This window comes from Schistocerca cancellata, chromosome 1 (genome assembly GCF_023864275.1).
Source record: "Schistocerca cancellata isolate TAMUIC-IGC-003103 chromosome 1, iqSchCanc2.1, whole genome shotgun sequence".
Lineage (NCBI taxonomy): Eukaryota > Metazoa > Arthropoda > Insecta > Orthoptera > Acrididae > Schistocerca > Schistocerca cancellata.
This window is the reverse complement of record NC_064626.1, coordinates 825,925,410-825,948,748: the sequence shown is the minus strand read 5'-3', so window position 1 is coordinate 825,948,748 and position 23,339 is coordinate 825,925,410. Positions and strand designations below refer to the sequence as shown.

At 39.0% G+C, this 23,339-nt stretch overlaps 1 protein-coding gene across 1 annotated transcript in view; it reads right to left on the bottom strand.

Moving 5' to 3' along the window:
• Nucleotides 1-23,339, bottom strand: part of LOC126188583 (thyrotropin-releasing hormone-degrading ectoenzyme-like) — a 270,383-nt gene that overhangs the window by 25,694 nt on the left and 221,350 nt on the right. Inside the window, exons 12-13 of the mRNA XM_049930188.1 lie at nucleotides 8,953-9,081; nucleotides 3,076-3,157 (exon numbers count right to left, since the gene is read on the bottom strand). Coding sequence (XP_049786145.1) covers nucleotides 3,076-3,157; nucleotides 8,953-9,081 — 211 coding nt within the window. The remainder of the gene's footprint in view (nucleotides 1-3,075; nucleotides 3,158-8,952; nucleotides 9,082-23,339) is intronic.

Sequence of the window (23,339 nt, the reverse complement as noted above, 5' to 3'; positions counted from 1 at the left end):
CAAAGCAGCAAATAATTCCTTTCTGCACCAACATAGACTAAACTGATTATGAAGAACAGAAATTACTTTGTTCATTGTTCTTCACTGGTAAAAAAAGGAAGTCATTTCCACTTTTATGTTTCATCCCTATCACTGTCAGCTTCAGTGTGAAAGAATCAAATTTAGCTTTGAATGCCATGATCAACATTTTGCACTGAATAGTAAGATTTTTGTCCAGTCCTGCTATAGTGTGATAACATAGGCATACATATGTCTATTAAATGTTCATGACAATGTTACGAAAAGGATAGATTGCTATTCACCATATAGAGGAGAATTGAGTCACAGACAGGCACAACAAAAATTCTGCTATCCTTTTCATAATACTGTCATCATTCCATTCTATATTTTCCATTATTAAACATATACATTAAATGAGATTGCAACCACAGATAATCAGCATGCGCACATCAGTGCACGGTAGCAGTATGTTCCAAAAAGCTGCGCGCAGAATGTGATTTCGGAGGTTCTACTGATCAGACAGATAAGGTGTCAAGTGTTTTGAATAGCCCTTGGCCTAGTGACTACAGCATACTGTAGCTATCCTACAGTACAGGATCAACCATTAAACATTACTCACTTTCTCCAGCCCAGGCAAACTGAGAAAATCAGTTCTCCCCCCCCCCCTCCCCCCCCCCCCCCCCCGTTAGATATGGTATGGGATTGGCCTTAGATGGTTTATAAAAGCACTGTTTGTTTATGGGCAGTTCTTGTGATAAGCCTGAAAAACCTTGATTTTTGGATACCAAAAGCATCAATTTTGGGGATGGCCACTTCTATAATTTCTATTCATGACAAATCATCAAAATTTTGACCATATGTGTTTAAGATAATGGGAGAACGTTAATCCTTTTCTTGGTATGATTAAGTGTTACTGAGATCCAGAGGTTCAAAGTTACTTGAAGCATAAATTTAGTTTTAATTGAGGTAGTGGACACCAAACTTACACTTTTAGTTGCCTTTTTGACCAATAAATCTTTATGAGGCTCTGTCTCTGTATAATTGGCACATACACATCTGTGTCTGTCTTGACCTGTAAATTAGTCAATAGTGCCACCTGACGGAGTAAGCACCTTACAAAAAATAATTTTTTTGTATACTGTAGGAGTAGCCCAAAAATGTTGTCCGAAGTGAACTTGTGTTGCGTTAACTTTATATTATACATACACATTTGTTGATTATATGTGTCAAAGTATGTAAATATGTTGAAGTATATAAATAAACTGTCAAAACTTTCCTGAGCTACAGAATTCATTTTATATAAGCAGCACACCCTGCTGTAACAGGTAATGAAGGGAACCAGCTTCAAGTCAGTTTTGAAGTGGTATTTTAAGTACGAAAACATTAACGAGGTTCAGTGGCAATGGCGAAATGAGTATCAAACAGAGCCACTGACACGTTTAATGATTCGTCACATTCGAGACAAATTTGAAGCTGAAGGCTGTGTTAAAGATGTACACAAACAACAATCTGGACAACCTGTAACAGTAACAAGTCCAGCTAACTCCCATTGTGTGTTACAACAATTCACCCGCTTGCCACAGAAGTCTGTGAGACAGTGTGCCCATGAAACCAGAGTGAGTCGCTCAAGTGTTCGGCGAATTTTGAATACATCAAAGTGGAAGTGCTACATCCCACGATTGCTACATGCAATGGAGGATGACCCAGATCATAGAATGGAGTACTGCGAGTGGTTTACTAACATGGTGCGCAATGATGAAGAGTTTGCAGAGATGATTGTGTGGTCTGATAAGGCACAGTTCAAACTCAATGGTACAGTAAATCGCCACAATTGCATTTACTGGCCCACTGAAAATCCGAACATCCATGTAGACAAAGCCGTGAATTTGCCAGGAGTAAATGTGTGGCGTGGGTTGTCTTACCGGGGCTTGATTGGGCCATTCTTTGTTGACGGACAGTTACCAGTGAGGTGTACCTTCAGAAGCTTCAGACATCCATTTTACCTGCCATCTGAGACTTTTATGGAGATAGATGAGTTTACTTTCAAGAAGATGGTACCCCAGCCCACTACCAAAATCGTGTTAGGGCGTATCTCGACAAAAATCTACCAGGAAGATGGATAGGCTGTAGAGGTGCTGTGGAGTATCCACACGTTCCCCAGACCTAACTCCTCCAGACTTTTACCTGTGGGGAACACTAAAGGACATCATTTATCGACAAAAGCCATGCACATTGGATGAACTTTGAGAATCCATCGTACATTCATGTGCAAATACCCAACTGAACACGTTGCTGTCAGTGGTTTGTACTGCAGTTCGGCGGCATCGTTTGTGTGTGGATGTTAATGGTGGTGACCATTTTGAACACCTACAGTGATATCTTTAAGTTGGACGTTAAGCTACACTTTCACCAAAAATGAGACAACTCTGTCAATTAGTTTGCAAGTTACGGACTTTTAACAGTGGATACATTTTTTTGACCCCTCTGTATGCTACTCCTTAAAAGAGTCATACAGAAAAGTAGAGTACCAGTAGGCTCCCTTTCTCACCAAAAATTTTAATATGTGAACATATTCACACTTTTTTGTGCTGAAAGAGCATAGCAAAGAGACAGAGATGATGGCAGAGAGAGGAGACAGTGCCAGTGTAAGAGAAATGGAAAGAAGACAGTGATGGTGGGAGAAAAAGTGACAGTAAAAGGGAAAGAGAGATGAATGAAGACAGTATAGTGGTGGGAGCCACAGAGTGAGGAGATAGTGATAGTCAGTGAGCTGCAGTAGCAGTAAAAGAGAAGAAAATATTGGTAGAGATATAGTAGTGGGACCAAAAGAAAGAGGAGGCAGTGGAAATGAAAAAGAAGAATGGAGACCATACATAAGCTTGTGGGGTCTGGGGTGAGGATTAAGGCAGTTGGTTCCCCACTTTTCAGTGAGTCTTGTATAGAGGAGCTTATTTGCCTCTCATCTGCTCTGACAGGAGCATTTTTCAGCTGGTGAATTTAATAAAGGAAACTGATGTGGCTGAAACTTATAATATGTCATTCTTTAAATGGTTCTTACTTAGTATTTCTACTTACGAGATCATATCCATCAGATGTAATGAACTTTGACGTAATTTTACTGACAAGCTTTCCAAGTATGTCTGGTTTATGCTCGTACCTGGAATAAATGAAGGAGAATATTGTCAGTGTGTAGCTCAGTAAGATACACACAATATTATATCCACTTTAGTTTTTGCATACTTATTCGCTCACTTTAATCCAATTAAAAATTACAAATTTCCTCAATACATAAGGACACATACTGAAATGTAGCTGTGGAGGATAAAAGAATAAAGTGTGCACTGCTAACAACAATTTTGAATATTTATTGTTATTAATTTGAAATAATGTACCACATAATCACACAGGACACTGCACATAAAGTGTACTCTTAAATATTTCATAAACGGTTGAAGATATAGGGACAACCTTTTTGGGAAACAATAGTATCTAAAGGGGCTAGTATTGGCACATGTTGCAACACCTGAAAGAAAATGTCAAAACAAAATGGCTTGCAATGTGCAATGTGGTGAGATAATTCATGGCTCTTGCTGATACAACACCTGCACATTCATCCCTATTGGTGCGTGACTATTGCACAAGAACCAATATCACTGTGCTGCCTCATCCTCCACTCTAACCAGACCTGACCCCTTGAGACAGTTTTTCATTTCCAAAGTTGAAAAACCCATTGAAAGGACAAAGATTTGCAATGACAGATGAGATAAATGAAAATTTGCAGACACAATTCACATGATCCAGCGGCATACCAAGACTGCTTCCAGAAGTGGAAACGGCATTGGAAGCAGTGCGTCAATTGTGGAGCAGAGTATTTTGAAGGAGACCATACACAGTAAGTAAAAGATATGCCTAGAAAAATTTTGTGGTAAAAGTTCTGGAATTTTTTGAACAAACGTCGTATACACACTTAAAGATATAGGTGAGCAACATTTAGCACAGCAATCATCAGGTCGGGTGCAAATAAATAATAAAGAATAGAATAAGAAAATTACCTTTTATTTTATTAGTCTGGAAACAAAGCTTGTACAATTATACTTTATTTTCATAACCTTGAAACTACACTCCTGGAAATTGAAATAAGAACACCGTGAATTCATTGTCCCAGGAAGGGGAAACTTTATTGACACATTCCTGGGGTCAGATACATCACATGATCACACTGACAGAACCACAGGCACATAGACACAGGCAACAGAGCATGCACAATGTCGGCACTAGTACAGTGTATATCCACCTTTCGCAGCAATGCAGGCTGCTATTCTCCCATGGAGACGATCGTAAAGATGCTGGATGTAGTCCTGTGGAACGGCTTGCCATGCCATTTCCACCTGGCGCCTCAGTTGGACCAGCGTTCGTGCTGGACGTGCAGACCACGTGAGACGACGCTTCATCCAGTCCCAAACATGCTCAATGGGGGACAGATCCGGATATCTTGCTGGCCAGGGTAGTTGACTTACACCTTCTAGAGCACGTTGGGTGGCACGGGATACGTGCGGACGTGCATTGTCCTGTTGGAACAGCAAGTTCCCTTGCCGGTCTAGGAATGGTAGAACGATGGGTTCGATGACGGTTTGGATGTACCGTGCACTATTCAGTATCCCCTCGACGATCACCAGTGGTGTACGGCCAGTGTAGGAGATCGCTCCCCACACCATGATGCCGGGTGTTGGCCCTGTGTGCCTCGGTCGTATGCAGTCCTGATTGTGGTGCTCACCTGCACGGCGCCAAACACGCATACGACCATCATTGGCACCAAGGCAGAAGCGACTCTCATCGCTGAAGACGACACGTCTCCATTCGTCCCTCCATTCACACCTGTCACGACACCACTGGAGGCGGGCTGCACGATGTTGGGGCGTGAGCGGAAGACGGCCTAACGGTGTGCGGGACCGTAGCCCAGCTTCATGGAGACGGTTGCGAATGGTCCTCACCGATACCCCAGGAGCAACAGTGTCCCTAATTTGCTGGGAAGTGGCGGTGCGGTCCCCTACGGCACTGCGTAGGATCCTACGGTCTTGGTGTGCATCCGTGCGTCGCTGCGGTCCGGTCCCAGGTCGACGGGCACGTGCACCTTCCGCTGACCACTGGCGACATCGATGTACTGTGGAGACCTCACGCCTCACGTGTTGAGCAATTCGGCGGTACGTCCACCCGGCCTCCCGCATGCCCACTATACGCCCTCGCTCAAAGTCCGTCAACTGCACATACGGTTCTCGTCCACGCTGTCGCGGCATGCTACCAGTGTTAAAGACTGCGATGGAGCTCCGTATGCCACAGCAAACTGGCTGACACTGACGGGGGCGGTGCACAAATGCTGCGCAGCTAGCGCCATTCGACGGCCAACACCGCGGTTCCTGGTGTGTCCGCTGTGCCGTGCATGTGATCATTGCTTGTACAGCCCTCTCGCAGTGTCCGGAGCAAGTATGGTGGGTCTGACACACCGGTGTCAATGTGTTCTTTTTTCCATTTCCAGGAGTGTAGATATAGCTATTGTTGATATGATTATGGTATATGGTCTTGTGCCTTTATTTTGCTGAAATTCACAGTAGTACCTTTGAAATATATTTTATTTTAGATTTTTCTTTCATTTGATAAAATGGACAGAATAGCTAGTCAATCTTGATTTATCCAATAGCAAAGATAATTTTTTATTAGTTTCAGTTTAGAACAACTGAGACACAAGTGATAAAGAAGTATAGAAAGGTGTGTAGTGTATGAGGGAGTGATTCACTGTAGTTCCATTTAATTATAATTTGAAGTATTTATCTGACTGTCCATCAGGCAGCAATGTCCATCCTTGTCTCAGTTTTATGTAGATGCCTATAATACCTTTTTATTTCTTGCAACACATGCACCTTATCAAATTAGTTGTAAATTTCTACCAGATTCTCCAGTGCTACAGCCAGAGCATTTCATGTAGGACAATTGTGTCTAACGGGCAAATGGTTATCATTTTAAAGTTTTTAAGTTTCAAGCAACACTTTTACAAAAATTCTAAAAATTCCAAACACACCCATTGATAACTGCCAAAAACCAGTAATAGGTAAGTACATATATATGTTTATATTTTGCATACGTATGTGGCCTCTAACTGGAAACTGCCCTTTATTTACTGAACATATTTTGGTGTTGTTCGGAATTTTATTAAAAATTGTCTGGTCCTGGGAGGGGCTCGAAATATCATGGTCTTCAAAATCTGGAGGCTCATGCCAAAATCATGTAAGCAGCCATAGTTAAGCTGAGCTGGCAAGTTTTAGTCTAATACTTCTACACATTTTGAGATATTCCTGTGAAAAATTTTGCTGCAAATCTTGACTCATTTTAATATTCTCTGTTGATCCATCATGGACAGAAGACATCATCTTGTCAAGTAACTATCAATGAAATTCACCAATAGCCATGTAATTGAGATGTTATTTTATTTTATTTTGACTGCAAATCTTGACTCATTAACATATTCTCTGTTGATTCATCATGGACAGGACTCATCATCTTGTCAAGTAATTATCAATAAAATTCACCAATAGCCGTGTAATTGAGATGTTATTTTATTTTATTTTGACTATCAGTTTTGGCATTCCACTGTGCCATTTCCAGGCCTGATATGAATCTCTCAAAAATAAATGATATTGTCATACAGTGCCGTATATTCCTGGATGTCATGAATTCAAAGCCATTTCCCAATTACTTCATTCAAAGACTTGATAGTAACCCAAGTTGCTTTGATGTCTACCTTCAATCAATCTGACCTGGTATGGATCCAAAACACTCGGGCAGTACTCAAGAACAGGTTGCACCAGCATCCTATATGCAGTCTCCTTTACAGGTGAACTACTCTTTTGTAAAACTCTCCAAATCAACAAATGTTGACCATTCGCCATCCCCACCACTGTTCTCACATGCTCATTCGATTTCATATTGCTTTGCAATATTACATCCAGGTATTTAAACACCTTGAGAGTGTCAAGCAGGATGCTAGTAATACTATAACCAAACATTACTGGTTTGTTCTTCCTACTCATCCACATTAACTTACATTTTTCCACATTTACAGCTAGCTGCCATTCTTCGTACCAACTAGAAATTTTGTCCAAGTCATCTTGTATCTTCCTACAATCACTCAACTTTCACAATTTACCATACATCACATTCAACACCTTACCATACATCATAGCATCATCAGCAAACAACCACAGATTGCTGCCCACCCTGTCTCCCAAATGATTTATGTATATAAACAACAGCGGTCCTATCACACTTCCCTGAGGCATCCCTGATGATACGCTTGTCTCCTAAGAACATTTGCCATCAAGGACAACATACTGGGTTCTGTTACTTATAGAGTCTTCAAGCCATTCATTTATCTGTGGACTTATTCTGTATGCTTTACCTTTGTTAACAACCTGCAGTGGGGCACCGTGTTAAATGCTTTCGAGAAATCTAGAAATATGAAACAGGCCTGTTGCCCTTCATCCATTGTTTGTAGTACATCATGCGAGAAAAGGGCAAGCTGAGGTTTGCACAAGTGATGCTTTCTAAAACCATGCTGATTTGTGGACATAAGCTTCTCAGTATCAAGAAAGTGTGTTATATTTGAACTGAGAATGTGTGGGGATTCTGCAGCAAACCAAAATTAGGGACATTGGTGGGTCCATTCTTTTATTCTTGTTATATACTGGAGTCACTTGCACTTTTTTCCAGTTGCTCGGCACTTTGTGCTGGACAAGAGATTCATGATAAATGCAATGCCATAGATTTTTCTTCGTAAAACCAAACTGGGATTGCATCCAGATCTGGTGAGTTATTTATTCCAAATCTTTCAGTTGTTTCTCTATGCAGGAATGCTTATTACTATATTGTTCATATGAGAATCTGTCCAGTGGTCAAATGATGGTATATTTGTATGATTCTCCTGTGTGAACAATTTCTTGAAAGTGAAATTTAAAACTTTGGCTTTCATTCTCCTTGAGCGTGGCCCTGGTAAGATATCAACATCACATTTTTGGGAATGAGACGTAAAAAACTATGGGCTCCTTATGTCTGTTTAAGACAGTGCCCAAATTTGGGCATCCCTATTTTGGTAACCCAGTGCAGACATGACTGCAGAATCACCTTCAGATGTAGATGGAACATGTCCTTCAAGAGAGATAATTCTACAACAATTTGTAATGTATAATGTGCTGTTATTGTCAATGTTGACCTAGGGTGAAATTTGAGTCCAGACAGATGGGGAATTCATTGAAAAGTTTACACTTCAAACTGGCTACATTTGATATTAGGACAATATTTCACACTGAAGTCAGAGGCAGCTCGTAACTGCACATTCGCATTTATCTATGGCTGATATCCCTCCCCATCAGACTGAGCTTGTGACCCATCTCTAATGGCCTCCTCCCTGACATTATGTTAAACTCTAAACTTTGTTTTTCTTACTTCCAGCCAAACTGTTCAGGAAACATTCCTAAACAACTGAAAGTTCTTCAGTAGAGTTCATATTCAATTTATAAATGATTTGGTACCTTCCTATAATTGAGATACGAAGTTTCTTAAGAAAGAGCTTTAATGAAACATCTTTGATCATGCATGACACCTTCCAGTAATTCTGTTAAACAACTTTTGTCCAGAGAAAATGCATTTTTCTTCTTTTTCTTCTTCTCCTTCTTTTTTTTTTAATTTTTTTTTTTAAAAAGGAAAAAGAAAGAAAGAAAAGACGGAAGAAGCATTACATGTCTGGCCAAGAGAGGCATCAGCTACTTTTTGTGAATGGTGTTGTCAACTTTTACCACAGTTTCTCAGTAGCAACAACTGGCAAAATGATGTCACAAAGCAAACACATTACTGGAAATCTACACAAATCAACATTATGGAGATAAATATTTTCATGTTACTCACTTCTCTTTAATTTCAGACCAATTGTATGACATAAAGTTGAACAACAGATAGGGATCACCAATCATGTTGATTACATCTAGCATGTCCTCATCACACAGTGAGTTATTCAGCACAACAGCATCCAGCAATCTGTGAAATCACAAAATATCAGCACAAAAGTAACATGCACATTAATGATTTAGCTTTGGAATATTATGTAAGGTACCATAATTAATTAGAGCAATTTCCAGTGTTAAGACATAACATATTACATATTAATAATTCTCAAGTTCCATAACAATCCAGCCTTTTCTCGGTCATGAAGTGGTGCAGAAATATTTTCTGTAATGACTTCCTATCTAAGCTCTTGTATTTTGATCTATCAAAAATATGATAATCATCTTGAGTATTCAGACTTCTGATATTGTCCTCTTCATCACAGTTTTGAAAATGTGATCTATCACTTACTTGCTCCCAGTTCATTGTATATTCAATTTGTAATCATACACAGCGTGTAGTTATAATGTTTTAATTATTGCCTCAAGAAATAAAGGTATGTAATTAAATTTGTTTGTGTGTTGTGGTACACACTGAAATACACACCTCAAAGTGCCATACTATGCTACTATAGGAGCCAAAGTGAAGTGGAGTATCATGCAGTAATTGATCTACTGCATATGAAGGGAGGAACAATGCTACAACAATCTGTACCATGAAGGTGGAGTGCATGGGAACAATGCACCATTGCTGGTTGTTGGGATTTAGTTTGAAATGGGACTCATTACTGAATATAATTCTACTCCAGTTGATGAGATTCCAGGTTGACAACATGTCTAGAGACATTCCAGACAGTGTTGGGATACCAACCTGACTGTTCTACGTCTACATATACATGTGTGGCAGAGGGCACTATTCGCACCAAAGTCATATTTCTCCCCCTCTGTTCCACTTGCGGACTGCGAAAGGGAAAAATGACTGAACACCTCAGTATGAGCTCTATATTCCCTTGTCTTTGAATGGTGATTGTTGCAAGATATGAAAGTTGGTGATATATATGCTCTACATCCTTGTCGGATTTTGGAATTTAGTGAGCAGCCCCTTCCATTTAGCGCATCCTCTATCTGCAAGTATGTCCCACTTCAAAATCTCTATGAGGTTTGTAGCACTCTCACGATGACTAAATGTACCATCATGAATCTTGGCACTCTTCCTTGGACCTTCTCAATCTCTTGAATCAGACCCAACTGGTAAGGGTCCCATACAGATGAACAATACTGACTGGACAAACTAAAGTATTGTAAGCAATTTCCTTTGTTGAAGGACACCCGTAAACCACAATCTAGAGTTTGCCTTACCCATTATTTGTGTAATCTGATCATTCCATTTGAGATCATTTTGAATAGTCACACCTAGATACTTGATGGATGTTACTGCTTCCAAAGACTGGGCATTTATTTTGTACTCATACACTAATGGGGATTTTTGCTTTGTTATACACAGTAGGTTACACTTAATAATATTGAGAGATAGCTGCCAGTCATCAGTCATTACACCACACATTTACTTTCTGCAAATCTTCATTGATTTGTTCACAACTTTTGTGTGATACTACTTTCCTGTAGACTACAGCATCATTGGCAAACAGTCTAATGCCACTGTCAGTACCATCAACCTACTTTCCTGTAGACTACAGCATCATCGGAAAACAGTCTAATGTCACTGTCAGTACCATCAACCTACTTTCCTGTACACTACAGCATCATTGGCAAACAGTCTAATGCCACTGTCAGTACCATCAACCAGATGGCTTATGTAATTCGTAAAAAGCAGCGGACTTATTACATTGCCTTGAAGCACACCTGATGTTACGCTTGTTTTTGTTGAAGTCCCCCCATTCAGGACCACATACTGCTCTCTGTCTGTTAGAAAATTTTCTATCAAACTGCATAGTCATTGGATAGACCATAACTTTTTGGAGCAAGCGACAGTGTGGAACTGAGTCCAATGCCTTTCGAAAGTCAAGGAATATGGCATCAACCTGGGAGCCAGTATCTAGAGCCTGTTGTATATCATGCACAAAGAGGGCCATCTGTATCTCACATGACTGCTGTTTTCTAAAACCGTGCTGGTTTCTGCAGATGAGCTTCTCAGAGTCTAGAAAGGTCATTATGCCTGAACACAAAAATATGTTACATGATTATACAACAAATTAATGTCAGTGAAATTGGCCAGTAATTATGTGCATCCGATTTTCTACCCTTTTTATAGATTGCTATGATCTAGGCCTTTTTCCACTCCCATGGAACTTTCTGCTGTTCCAATGATCTCAGATAGATGATGGATAAGAATGATGCTATATTTGTAGCATAGTCAACAAAAAATATTACAGGGATACTATCTGGGCCAGATGTCTTCCTAGCATCTAAGGATCTTAACTGTTTTACAATTCCAAATACACTAAACACTATGTCAGCCATCCTTGCATTTGTTCAGTAATTGAAAGGGGGAATGGTGCTGTGGTCCTCTACCGTAAATGAGCTTTTGAAAGCTAGGTTTAGAATTTCGGCCTTCTGTTCATCATCATCCGTTACATTAACCGTACTGTCAGGAAGCGAAGGTATTGAATTATTTGTAGTGTTAATAGATTTTATGTATGACCAAAATTTTTTGGGGTTATTTTTAGAATCTGCAGATAAAATATTGCTTTCAAATTCATTAAAAGAATCTCTCAGTGACCTTTTGACAGCTGCTTTCATTTCACATAATTTGTTTGTCAGTGGGGCAGTGACTACTTTTAAAACGACTGTGCAAAATTCTCTGCTTTCTCAGCAACTTCCTAATGTGTTGTTGAACCAAGGTGGATCCTTTCCCTCCCCTATATTTTTGCTAGGCCCATACATCTCTAGCACGTGGTGGACAATACCTTTAAATTCCGACCAAAGATGCTCAGTATCTTTGCGTCCCACGGTGAATGCTTAGGGGTGACTGTGAAGATATTCATTAATGACACTATTGTTTGCTTTCCCAAACAAGAAAACTCTACACTTTTTCTTTGGTTTTTTTGCAACTTCCACTGACATAGAAGCCACAACGACATTATGGTCGCTAATACCTTCTAGATTAACTTCCTCAAAAAGATGAAGTCTGTTTGTTGCCAAGATATCTATTATGTTCCCATTTCGAGTTGTTTTTCTAACCTATTGCTCAAGGTTGTATGTTGAGATTGCTGTTATAATAACTCACACGAGTCTTTGCTTCTGCCCCCTGTTATAAACATGTAATTTTCCCAGTCAATGGACACCAGATTAAGGTCTCCACCTATAACTAATGGATAATTTGGATATTATTTCCTATGTACTCAAGACTTAATGGTCACTCATTGACTGATTGACAGCTTTATCCAGACGATTTCACAGTCTGTCCCAGTATTGATCTCAACTGCATTTAAACAGCTTTTAACTGCAATGAACACACCACATCCCATAGCATCAGTCCTATCCTTTCAGTACCTAACACAGTATTGGCATTACTACAGTTTATTTCAGAGAGTGACTTGGGGATCTTGCTACAGACACTTAACAATTAATTAACAAGACATTTAGCATATTTAAATCCTTTGGAATGACCTGTTTAGGCTAACTAATAATTTTTACAGTTGGCACACTGACATCAGTGTCATGAACTGGTAATTTTTCAGGCCATAGGGATGAACCTAATCTAAAAAAAAAACCATGTGCACACCTGAAGTACTGTGCTACCCATGTAGCTGCTTCCTGTGTGTAGTGCACCCCTGATCTATCAAGGGGCATCCTACAACCTTCCACCCCATAGCACAGGTCAAGGAATCTACAACCAGTTTCATCACAGAGTTGACTTAACCTGTGTATGATGCTGGGTACGACCCTACAGCCTGCCAATCAGGAGTGATGGTCTGGAGTGCCATTTCATTTCATAGCAGGACTCCTTTGGTTATCATCCACAGCATCTTTACAGCATGGTGGTGTGTTGATGATATTCTAAGCTCTATTTTGTTGCCCTCAATAGTAAGCTATCTTAAGCTTACATTTCAGCTAGATAATGCACATTTGCACAAGACGAGAATTTCTGCTACTCTCCATGCTTGCCATATTCTACCTTGGCCAGCAAGGAAGGTTGAGAACATTTGGCACATTGTTGTCAGGGCTGTCCAGCCAGCTCAGGATTTTGACAAGCTAACATGCCAATTGGGCAGAATTTGGCATGATGCCCTCCAGGAGGACATCCAACAACTCCATCAGTCAATTCTAAACAAATAACTGCTTACATGAGGACCAAAGGTGGACCAACACATTATTGACTTGCTCAATTTGTGAAGCTCTTTCTCGTGAATAAATCACCCATTTTTTTCTGAAGTTGTGATTATTTGTTTGCCTGTACATGTACATCACATCTACTGATTTCTATTATATTCAGATAATTTCTATGTGGTGTGTTTGTTTTCACCACTCCACCCTCTCCCTACAGTGTACAGCAAGTTCTCTTTGAGATATGACAATACTCTCAGTTTATCTCGTCTACTGAACATATAAATCTTTCTACTTGTTCTAGTGACTCTCTTTACTTTGGCAGTTTTTGCTGCTACTACTGCCTCAAGGTCACTATAACATCTTTCAAGTGGATGTCCTCAAAGAGGTCTGGTTTATTTGTTGTCAGTATAACTAATATTTCTGTCATGTGTAAACTTCCAAACTATTCTTCTATGTGGTTGTGAGGGAAAACATTCAGTATTTTTTTCACAGGATGTGCTGCCATGCCCACCACTTATGAAAGAGGAGAGTACTTGAAGCACCTTTGGTATTGTACCTCTGGTAAGTGTCCCTTGGTAGCCATCCTACCCTCCAAATCCATTTTTAGCAGCTTGAACCAGCAGTCCAGGCGGTTAACAGCTGCTTGAAACAACTACTAACTCATCATAACAAAAGGAACCGTCATGGGGATGCCTTAGTTGTTTTTGGAGCTAAAAAAGTATCATGCAAGTTCACTTCAATACTAGAACTATGAAAGAGGCCAAACTGACTGTTTTGAAATTTTGTCTGTCTAAATTACAATATTTTTTCATGAAGCTTAGAAATTTCTGACCTTTTCTTTTCAACAGTAGGAATTACAAATCTGTAACTACACACATTGCATTTATGTCTCACTGTATATCTAGAACTTTGAGTTCTGCAAATGCTCAGATGCACTGCACTTCATTGTGATATGGTGCTACATGTATGCTGTAGCTTGTTGGCTGATTATTTACTGTATTTTTCTGTACCTATATTGATTTTTTGTAAGCCTTAAAACAGATGTAGCACTGAAAATGGCTCATAAATTGTCAGACAAGGACAAAGCAAGAGTCTGAAGGTAGTGAACGTGGAAGACAAATTTGTAATTGTGAGTGATTGCTCAGTCAGATGAAAGTACTTGCAAGTGTCCAGAGGTGATATTCCAGTAACTGTTAGGGCCTACAGCAGCAAGATAAACTGCTCCATCAAAACAGTAAATCATTCAGGTATGACTCAGTTACTGCTAACTATTTTTTGAGAACTTTTAAATTCTGGAATGATGGGACAGAATGGGTGACTGCAGATCATATCTCGAATTAATGGAATACATGACGACTGACACCATTTGTGAAGAGAAACATGAAAATTCACAGCACTACCAATCCTTGGCAGCTGTTCATAGATGGCAGAAGAAACTGTGCACAGTGACAGTATACCATAGGCAACATTGAAGAAACAATTAGTGCATTTCTCATTCTGAACTACATTCATTGATTGCAGTTTTATGAACACATGGATTTTTTTGTGCTGAGGGAATAGATATTGACAACTTGTCAAAAGAATGGAAATTACCTTTCTGACACAATGCCGAAAGATATATTTAGAGATATCATGAATGATTTGTCTTTGTATCATAAACAAAGATGAAGCAGACTCAAAATAAACAAGTTAACTTCAGAGTCAGAAGTTCAGAATTGTTTCACAGAAAACTGTTCTCTGCTTTATAGTCTGGGATGTAAAATCACAAGTGATTGACAGCTCTTTCATGAAGGCCAGATGCAGATATGCAAAATACCCTTGTAAGCCAGATAAATTTGGCATCAAATTTTGGTTAGCAGTCAATGGAGACAACCAGCATCAGTTGAACAGATTTCTGTGTATGGGAAGGATGAGTATCAACCACAGAATCAAACCCTTTTTGCAGCATCTCAGTGTGAATAACTAAGACCTGAACATGAAATTATGCCAAAAAGTGTTTTCTGTAGTGAGCAATGGGACAAATGATGAAGACAAACATGGAGTACGTAAGTAATATAGGTGGCATTGCAATGTTTCACAGTGCAAGAACAAGCTGATGTCAGTTACACGACACCAATGACAAACCTGTGTGCAGGAAATGTATGAATGCAATCTCAAAGCAACACATTGCTTTTAGGGCTGTTTATTATAAGAACATACAATTTTACTTTCTATAGTATCCTTATCCTAAAATGATTTGGAATATACTTTTCATAAACAAAGTTTTTTGCATATAACAATATTTAAACTACAAAAACTGTTTCCAGAAGCTCTGTTACTGTGGACATTTTGACTGTTACCTCTTTTTCTGATATGGCATAAAAAACTTCAATGTTTATATAAAAGGTGAAGCTATTAATACCCAAGAAAGTGGTACAACAAAAGAAGTATCTGGAATGAAATTTATTCCCTGAAGCTACACAAAACTTTGAGTGTTAAACTTCTTTTCCATTTCTTCTGTTGAGGAAATAGAAAAATAGCAGAATTTCATGAGAAATTCAGACACTATACATTTACATTGAAGTGGAAAACTAAATGAAAGATGGCATGATAGTTTTTATATGTGCGTAATATGCTTTTGCAGCACAGCAGTCAACTTTATAGCTGTATATCTGTGTTTACATTCTACTCATAAATTTTCAAATACTGTCTTGGAGTACAGTAGCCAGTTGGAAACATTGTGCTAATTACACATATTAGTAACTATGCTGCAATTAAAAGCTGTACTTTCCAACCCCCACCCCAATCCCATTCTCCTCCAGGCACTGTTTTGCATGGTTGCATTTTGGACATATATCATCACACTGCACCAATACCTCAATATGGGGAGACAGCAAATGCCCACAGCATGAGAACACTCCATGTCTCCAACTGTTGATATGTAACAACTGCAGAGAGCAGTGTTCTCCTCATTCTTTGAATTATTTCATGCCAAAGAAAGAAAAAAAGATACAGGAATACAAAACCACTGACTGCCATTCATATTCTGAGGCAAAGAAAAACTACTATCATTTACATCCAGTTTAAAAGACCACAAACTTTCCAAGTACAGTAACAGTCCCTGACTGTAACAAAGGTGAAAACATTTGCTTTTACTTCAAAATCTGGCCTGATGATCACTGACTTACCCCCTTCTCCTCATTCCCACTACACCCACATCACTGAACTCTGTTCCCCAACAGCTGGCAACATGTTTCCTACTCATCTGGCATCACCCAGTGAATGGTCACCTTCCTCTGGACCTTCTCAGCCAACTAATGCCCCTTCCTTGCTGCCTGACATCAGCCAGTGCTCCATAGAGACACAGACCAGAGTCTGCAGGACAGCTTGTTCACCTTCTCTTACTGATAACAACCAAATAATCCCTAACAAGAGTTAAAACTCCAGAAGGATAACAAGATGGTTCAAAGGTTAAAGTAGAATCGGTAGCCTCAGCTGCACCAGTTGCCTCCCCCCCCCCCCCCCAAAAAAAAAAAAAAAAAAAAATATATATATATATATATATATATATATATATATATATATATATATATATATATATATATATATATATATATATATATATAAAAAGAAAGATGATGGGACTTACCAAACAAAAGCGCTGGCAGGTCGATAGACACACAGACAAACACAAACATACACACAAAATCTAGCTTTCGCAACCAATGGTTGCCTCGTCAGGAAAGAGGGAAGGAGAGGGAAAGACAAAAGGATTTGGGTTTTAAGGGAGAGGGTAAGGAGTCATTCCAATCCCGGGAGCGGAAAGACTTACAACCTTTTAGTTCATCCCTATGAAATCCCCAGACCACCTTCCCTACCCTCTGGCTCCTACCCCTGTAACCGCCCCCGGTGTAAAACCTGTCCCATGCACCCATGTGTGTGTGTGTGCGAGTGTATACCTGTCCTTTTTACCCCCTAAGGTAAGTCTTTCCACTCCCGGGATTGGAATGACTCCTTACCCTCTCCCTTAAAACCCATATCCTTTTGTCTTTCCCTCTCCTTCCCTCTTTCCTGACGAGGCAACCGTTGGTTACGAAAGCTAGAATTTTGTGTGTATGTTTGTTTGTGTGTCTATCAACCTGCCAGCGCTTTTGTTTGGTAAGTCTCATCATTTTTCTTTTTAAAAAAAAAAAAAAATAAAAATATATATATATATATATTTATATTTATAATAGAAGGAAACATTCCACGAAGGAAAAATATATTTAAAAACAAAGATGATGTGACTTACCAAATGAAAGTGCTGGCAGGTCGACAGACACACAAACAAACACAAACATACACACAAAATTCTAGCTTTCGCAACCAACGGTTGCCTCGTCAGGAAAGAGGGAAGGAGAAGGAAAGACAAAAGGATTGGGTTTTAAGGGAGAGGGTAAGGAGTCATTCCAATCCCGGGAGCGGAAAGACTTACCTTAGGGGGAAAAAAGGACAGGTTTACACTCGCACACACACACATATCCATCCACACATACACAGACACAAGCAATGTCTGCTTGTGTCTGTGTATGTGTGGATATATATATATATATATATATATATATATATATATATATATATATATATATATATATATATATATATACACACACACACACACACAAACAAAGATGATGTGACTTACCAAACGAAAGCGCTGGCACATCAATAGACACATAAACAAACACAAACATACACACAAAATTCTAGCTTTCGCAACCAATGGTTGCTTCATCAGGAAAGAGGGAAGGAGAGGGAAAGACGAAAGGATGTGGGTTTTAAGGGAGAGGGTAAGGAGTCATTCCAATCCAGGGAGCAGAAAGACTTACCTTTTATATATATATATATATATATATATATATGACCCATCTTGTTGCCCTCCAGACAACACTCAATGTTTATCCAGGCATTACCCTCCAGAAAATTTGATTCCCTGAAACATATAGCCCTATCCTACATAATCACATGTGTCTGTGGTCTTCAGTCCAGAGACTGGTTTGATGCAGCTCTCCATGCTACTCTATCCTGTGGAATTTGTTTAGTGTATTCATCTCTTGGTCTCCCTCTACGATTATTACCCTCCAATACTAAATTGGTGATCCCTTGATGCCTCAGAATATGCCCTACCAACTGATCCCTTCTTCTAGTCAAGTTGTGCCACAAGTTTATCTTCTCTCCAATTCTATTCAATACCTCCTCATTAGTTATGTGATCTACCCATCTAATCTTCAGCATTCTTCTGTAGCACCACATTTCGAAAGCTTCTATTCTCTTCTTGTCTAAACTATTTATCATCCACGGTTCACTTCCATACATAGCTACACTCCATACAAATACTTTCAGAAATGATTTCCTGACACTTAAATCTATACTCGATGCTAACAAATTTCTCTTCTTCAGAAACGCTTTCCTTGCCATTGCTAGTCTACATTTTATATCCTCTCTACTTCGACCATCATCAGTTACTTTGCTCCCCAAATAGCAAAACTCATTTACTACTTTAAGCGTCTCATTTCCTAATCTAATTTCTGCAGCATCACCTGATTTAATTCGATTACATTCCATTATTCTCGTTTTGCTTTTGTTGATGATCATCTTATATCCTCCTTTCAAGACACTGTCCATTCTGTTCAGCTGCTCTTCCAGGTCCTTTGTTGTCTCTGACAGAATTACAATGTCATTGGTGAACCTTGAAGTTTTTATTTCTTCTCCATGGATTTTAATTCATAATAATTTTAATTCATAATAATTAATTTTAATCATATAACAATTTTAAATTTGGCATTGGCCCTGAAAGGGCATTGGATGGCTTTTTCATTTGGACTACTATGTATTTTACTTTCTGTAATGCCTATCTTCCTCCAAACAGGAAGCTGATGTATCAGGAGATAGATGAGCTAATCTGTCAGGTACCTTAACCTACTTTCCTCCTTGCCAATTTCAATGCCCACAACCCATTTCTGATTAGTGATAGAAGGTACTCTAATGAAACAAATGATTGCAAATGTTGATTACTAAACTATGGAACACCAACTACTTTAAGTGTGCACTTGGGAAAGTTGACAGCTATTGATATCTCAATCTGTGGCCCTAGCCTCCTCCTGTCAACCCAGTAGAGCATTCATGATGACTTCCACGAGAGTGGTCATTTATTAGTTTTCATGACCCCTATACCATTACACAACTGATTGCCCTCAACAATGGGTCATCAAGAAAACTCACTGGAATGCATTCAGTGTCACTCACCCATCCAGTGCAATTCTACAAGGGAATATTGACAACTTAAAACCAGGACACAACTAACCAATACTAAAAGCAGAACTAATGATTGCTTTTGAGACATCTCATTGAAACCAGTCCCCTGGTGGATGCAGGAAATTGCTAAGGCAAGAGAAGATCACAAGCTGGAGCTCCAATGATAAGCATCATCCAACAGTGGAAAAAACATTGTTGCCTACAAAAGGCTATGTGCCAGGGAACTCTATCTTATAATATACCAGAAAAAAGAATGCTGGGACAGGTATGACACTACCACAAGGACCTCACACCTCTTGTCCACAGGTATGGATGAAGTTATATTATATAATTTATAGTTGCAGACAGCTTGGCCTGAAACAAGAATAACCAATAGCATTTCACAGTATTTGGGCAACACCAAGTAGATGGATTCGGGTGCAGTGAGATGATGCTGCTGCTTCAGAGACTCCATATTGGATTTCATCATATTCTGTTGTTTCTATATTATAACTTGCTTTCGATGACAGTATGCCACTTCAAGGCAATGGCACATCAAAAACTTATCACAAACCTCATTGTCATTATGATCTGTTACAGTTAAATGTCAGTTAATGACACATCAGTATTAAGAGCTTTTGGGAGAGTCTAAAATGAACAATGCTAAGATGCAGATTTGAATGTGAGTGGTGTGCTGTCATGGTTACAAATATGCATTCACCGTGTCGGAAGCAGAAGGTTCACGTCCTACTACACACAATTTTTTTTTCTCATTTTTGCATTTGTATCAGATTCTGGTTCTTAATAGTTAATATAATAGAAGTATACTGTCCAATATTTGTTATTATTTACATATAAGAGAGGGCTTCCTTAGGAATGAGTTTCTTCAATTTTCTGCCTTCAGTATGATTAAAAAACAAAAGATGAAACTTCTGCAAGTGAAACGACCTGCAACAATATCCATATTCTAGCTTGTTGTGAACACTTTTCTGTTTAGTCAAAATATGTCACAATTTCTGAGGATGTGGATATGTAGGAACCTAAGCAGACAGCTTAAATTGCTGTGAGTGAAACAAACAGCAATCATATGTCTAGTCTTGCTTGTTAGAAATAACTTTCTGTTTATTCCAAACATGTCGCGATTTCCAAGGGTGTGTTTAGAAAGGAACATAAAAATACAGCTTAAATTGCTGAAAATGAAATGAGCAACAAGGGCATTTATTTTCTTGCTTGTCACAGACGTGTATCCAGTTGAATCATTAACAGCACTTTCATAAATTCTGTGGTCAAGACAAAGACTGCACCACACAGTGAGTGATAAAGAACTTCATGCAAAATAGAGAATGGACACAGATGTTATGGTGTTCAACTGCGATTTCTTTCACTTTGTATCCAAATTCTTACAATTTCCCAGGTGATACTCTTGTAAAAAATTCTCAGCACTATGAAGTGAATCCTGGAGCAACAAAAATGGACACCTGCAAGTATGTTCGCATCAAAAATGGACATCTGTACAGTTTGGTTTCAAAGATGGATGTCTTTATTTTCAAAAGCAATTTTAAGTGGTTTCTCTAATTAAAACTATTTTGTGTACTTTGCAGAACCAATTCTGCTCTATTAAAGTTAATTATGCCTAAAGCAGCATGTAAATACACAAGCTCCACAATTTGTAATAAAAAATGGTGTTTTTCTCAGTTTCTTGCAGATGACAGATGTCCAACTTCGATAATAAGCTACTCAATTGAATAAGGTGGTATAAATATTATACAATTTGTTAATGTAACCAGATATGAAAATCAAGGAACAAAATACTCTGAAGAAAACCAGAGGGATCTCTCATAAAAAAGGAGTAACACATACACAAAGATGCTGTTAGATCATCGATCACATAGGCAAAAAGATAGTCCAAACTTTCAGTTGTATGTTCAGAGTACCACCATACAGCCACCCCCCCCCCCCCTCCTTATAGAGCAGAACTCGGGGAATGAATGGAAACTTGTATCAAATTATCCATCCATCCACTCTTGTGTGGTTCGATACTGGTCCTGGTGAATGAGAGGGCTCATTGAGAGAAGGGTTGTAACGCCAGAAATGCATATCCTCCTCTTGCCATGTATTGTACTATAATTTTTTTCCTTATTTTGTTACCTGAAGAGATGACATTTCTGTGTCTTTATATATCGTAATTGTTTTACAATTTGTATATATATATATATATATATATATATATATATATATATATATATATATATATATATATATATATATATATATATATATATATATGCTTTTATGTCGATGTATAATTGGTTTGTTTTGTAAATATTATTTGTATTTGTACTCTGGGTCTTGCCCAGGGAAAACTATGCTATCAAACGACTACATTGATAGATCGTGTGGAGAACCAGAGTGTTTAGGAAATTTGGTAGTGTTGGCTCTGCCGCGTGGAGCGCAGGCAGAGCAGAGTCTGGCTGGAGTAGGGCGGTGGAGCAGGTGTGTTGTGTGATGCTCCCGCGAGTGCGCTTTCGGGATTTGACAGCATGTAATTGCGCTCAACTTGCTATGATTGTTTCTGGCATGGTGTCGTGGATGGGAAACATTAGCTGGCACACATCAAGAGCCCGTTTCGCCTGGTGACCTGTAGGGAAGCAGCCTACTCACGCTGTAGTAAATTCACATCAGTTTCCATTGTGTGCCAGCCAGTCTGCTGTAACTAGCTCTGACGTCATAAATGTTGCGCAATACCTTAAAATTCAAGCAAATGATCTGAAACTTTTCCAGCATGTAAGGAATAATACTAAATTAATGTGTATTAAATATCAGTGCGATAACTTCAGCCATTTTTGTAATTTGGACGTTTTTCTAAAAAAATAATTGGCGCAACGGAAAGGAGCTAGAGACTTCAAAATTTATATTTAGACTCATCTTTCATAATGATTTAATAAAAACAGTACTTTGGATTTCACAGGTTAAGACCTTAGTGGAAATTCATGATTTTCTGGTTTTCATCTCAAAACTGAAGGAAGCAAGATAGATTAAGTAGGCTAATGAATAAGACTAGGATGTTTAGATTTAAATAGGTTGGAGGTCCGCTATGACTATGAAGATGTGAAAAGTTTCTTTTGAATACCTATAAAATTATAGCGATAGCGGATCTCAAAAGGACCAGTTCAGAGCTCACCTGCTGCGTGCAGCGTAACTTAATTATTTCTCTCGCCCAAGATATTTAACTTAGCCACGTCATAATTTTATTATAAATACTTACCTGCGTGCTAAATGCACGATTAAATGAACAGCTTCATAAGCCATCAGCAAAAGAAGCTATAAATTATTATGTAACTTGAAGTGGTGCGTTACTAGCCCAGCGGCCAGTCGTGAGAGCCGAAGTTAGAGCCGGCGTTCTCTTAGCCGTCCGCACCGAGGCTATATATATAAGAGCACTGCGCGAGTAAGGAAGGCCCCAGTTCTCTCCAGACGCTGAATAGCACGTCAGCTGTGTCGGGAGTCGCTTCGCTACGGTAGCGCTGCTACAAACTGCCTCGGGTGCCGTATTGAGTTACGATGTATACGCGTAACTGTGAAAACATTTCAAATGAGGGATTATTTTTGGAATGATTTTCATTATCTAGCTTCAGTTTGCGTGTTGTTGTATTTTCACGTGCCGTCGTGGTACAGACATTCTACCAATCATTTTAGCGTGGCGTTTGATGAGATTTTCTCATCAAATTTTGGCGAGCATTCTTTTGACATTCAATTCGGACATTTATAGTTGCATCAGCGAATTAGACTCTGAACTGCTCTGTTTGTTAGGCTGTTGGGATAATTGTGATGTTATCAGTGAATTTCAGAATATACTCAACTATTTTGGAA